Source organism: Mus caroli, unplaced genomic scaffold (genome assembly GCF_978045245.1).
Source record: "Mus caroli unplaced genomic scaffold, Mus_caroli_1 scaffold_2, whole genome shotgun sequence".
NCBI classification, from domain to species: Eukaryota; Metazoa; Chordata; class Mammalia; order Rodentia; family Muridae; genus Mus; species Mus caroli.
This window is the reverse complement of record NW_028227257.1, coordinates 24,853,769-24,855,786: the sequence shown is the minus strand read 5'-3', so window position 1 is coordinate 24,855,786 and position 2,018 is coordinate 24,853,769. Positions and strand designations below refer to the sequence as shown.

The window sequence follows — 2,018 nt, the reverse complement described above, 5'->3', positions numbered from 1 at the left end:
TGGAAACCATCAAGATGCAGCAACCCTCTGTCTCCTCTGCCCAGTCTTGGATCTGGGGTTCCAGCCAAGCACAGAAATGCCTGGCTTGTTCCTTGGGTGCTGGGATCTGAACTCTAATCCTCACGATGATGCAGCAAATGCCCAGCCCCTGAGCCATCTCTCCAGCCGCTCAGATTGACTTTTTAACTCAGTGGAGTTCTCAGGCAGTTCAGCCAGGTTCTTATATATTTCTTTTTTCTTTTTCTTTTTTTAATTTTGTAATTATATTTATGTTCAGAAAATTTAGTGTACATTTAACCCAGTTTAGTAGCAAGTTCTTTAGCCTTTGCCTTCTCCAGCTTGGCAACTCGAGCCACAGACTTAGGGCCCAGGACGTTGCCTCCCCAGTGGTGACGGATCTCGTCATATCTGTCGTTATAATTGGTCCTAATAGATTCCACCAACTTAGCCAGAGCGCCCTTGTCTTCCAAGTTAACCTGTGTGAAGGCAACAGTGGTGCATGTCTTCCTGTGGACCAGACACCCAGCCTGGCCTTTCCCTTGATGATGCAGTAGGCACCCCCATCTTTCGACACAGGGAAGGCAGGAAAACCACCGGCTCAGAGGGATCTACATCATGGGCAATCACCACCAGCTGAGCCTTCTTGTTCTCCACCAAGGTGGTGATGGTATTGACTCCTGCTCGGAGGACAGGTGGTCTCTTAGTTGGGACATCCCCTTTGCCTGCAGCTTTCTTCTCAGCATGGGCCAGTAGCCTTTGCTTCTTCTCTTGCTTATGGGCAAGCTTAAGCAGCTGAGTAGCTGTTTGTCTGTCCAGGGCCTGGGTGAACTGGTTAATGGCAGGAGGTACTCTGAGCTGCTTATAGAGAATGGCTCTTTGCCGCTGCAGGTTGATGTAGCAGGGCCATTTGACAAAGTGTGTCAGATCTCTTTTGGGCTGGATGTCCTGCCCAGTGCTGAAGTTCTTGAGCCTTTTCTCAAACAAAGGATTGACCACCTTTTTGGCCTCCTGTTTCTTGACGACAGTGGGGGCTGGGGCCACCTTCTTCCCCTTGGCCTTCTTTCCTTCTGGCATCTTGCTCGTCTGGTGGAGAGAGCGTGCATATTTCTTTTTATGGAGAACTTGTCTGCCATGGCATGGCTATTCTGTAGCTTTTTAAATTAGTCACCCATTGAAGTTTTAGGCTACTGGGCCCTTGAGGTGGCTCAGTAGATAAAGGTACTTGCTATCGAGTCTGGTGACCTGAGTTTGATTCCCTGAACTCATCTTGCCTGTTGTCCTCTCACCTCCACATACACCACAGCACACTCTTGTTCATGAATGCCCTCAGTAAACACATACACACACACACATACACACACACACACATACACACACACACACACACACACACGTAATAACTTTTGAACTGTTGTTAACAAAACTGCATGTGTCCCGATTCTCATATGGATATAGGCATTCATTTCTCCAGGAAAAATGCCCAAGTATGCAATGGCTGGGTTGTACAGAGTTGGATATTTAGTAGTAGCAAAACACACACAGCAAAATTTACCCCTCCGAGTACTTTCAAATGCAGAGTCAATGGCATTAAGCACACTGACATTTTTACACAACCATCCTCATCATTATTTGTAGCCAGAACACTTTTATTCTGCAAAACTGAAACTCTGTACCTCTTATTACACAGTAACATCCCCTTTCTCTATCTCCTATAACCTCACAACCACCTACATATATGCACATCTATATACCTACATATCATACATATACACACACATACCTATTTAACTACCAAGCTTTTCCTGGGTAGCCTGACCATTCAATATTCTCAGCGTTGATGTAGGAGTGGTCCAGTTTCCGTGACTCCCATCATCATTTAATGCCCTGGCTTTTTGTTTTAGGAACTCTGATGGGTGCAGCAGCATCTCTCTAAGGCTTTGCTTTGCAGCTCCCTGGTGATAAGGCTCTGAACATCTTAGCAGTGCTTGCACACTTTCTGTCTGCAGCCTCTGGTCAAA

At 46.3% G+C, this 2,018-nt stretch overlaps 1 protein-coding gene across 1 annotated transcript; it reads right to left on the bottom strand.

Moving 5' to 3' along the window:
* Positions 1-293: 293 nt before the first annotated feature.
* Positions 294-1,074, bottom strand: LOC110290403 (large ribosomal subunit protein eL8-like). The gene is made up of 2 exons (XM_085828992.1): positions 655-1,074; positions 294-458 (listed from the first exon to the last, which is right to left on the bottom strand). The coding sequence occupies exons 1-2, from the start codon at positions 1,072-1,074 to the stop codon at positions 294-296; spliced, it is 585 nt and encodes a 194-aa protein (XP_085685118.1).
* Between the last annotated feature and the right edge of the window lie 944 nt (positions 1,075-2,018).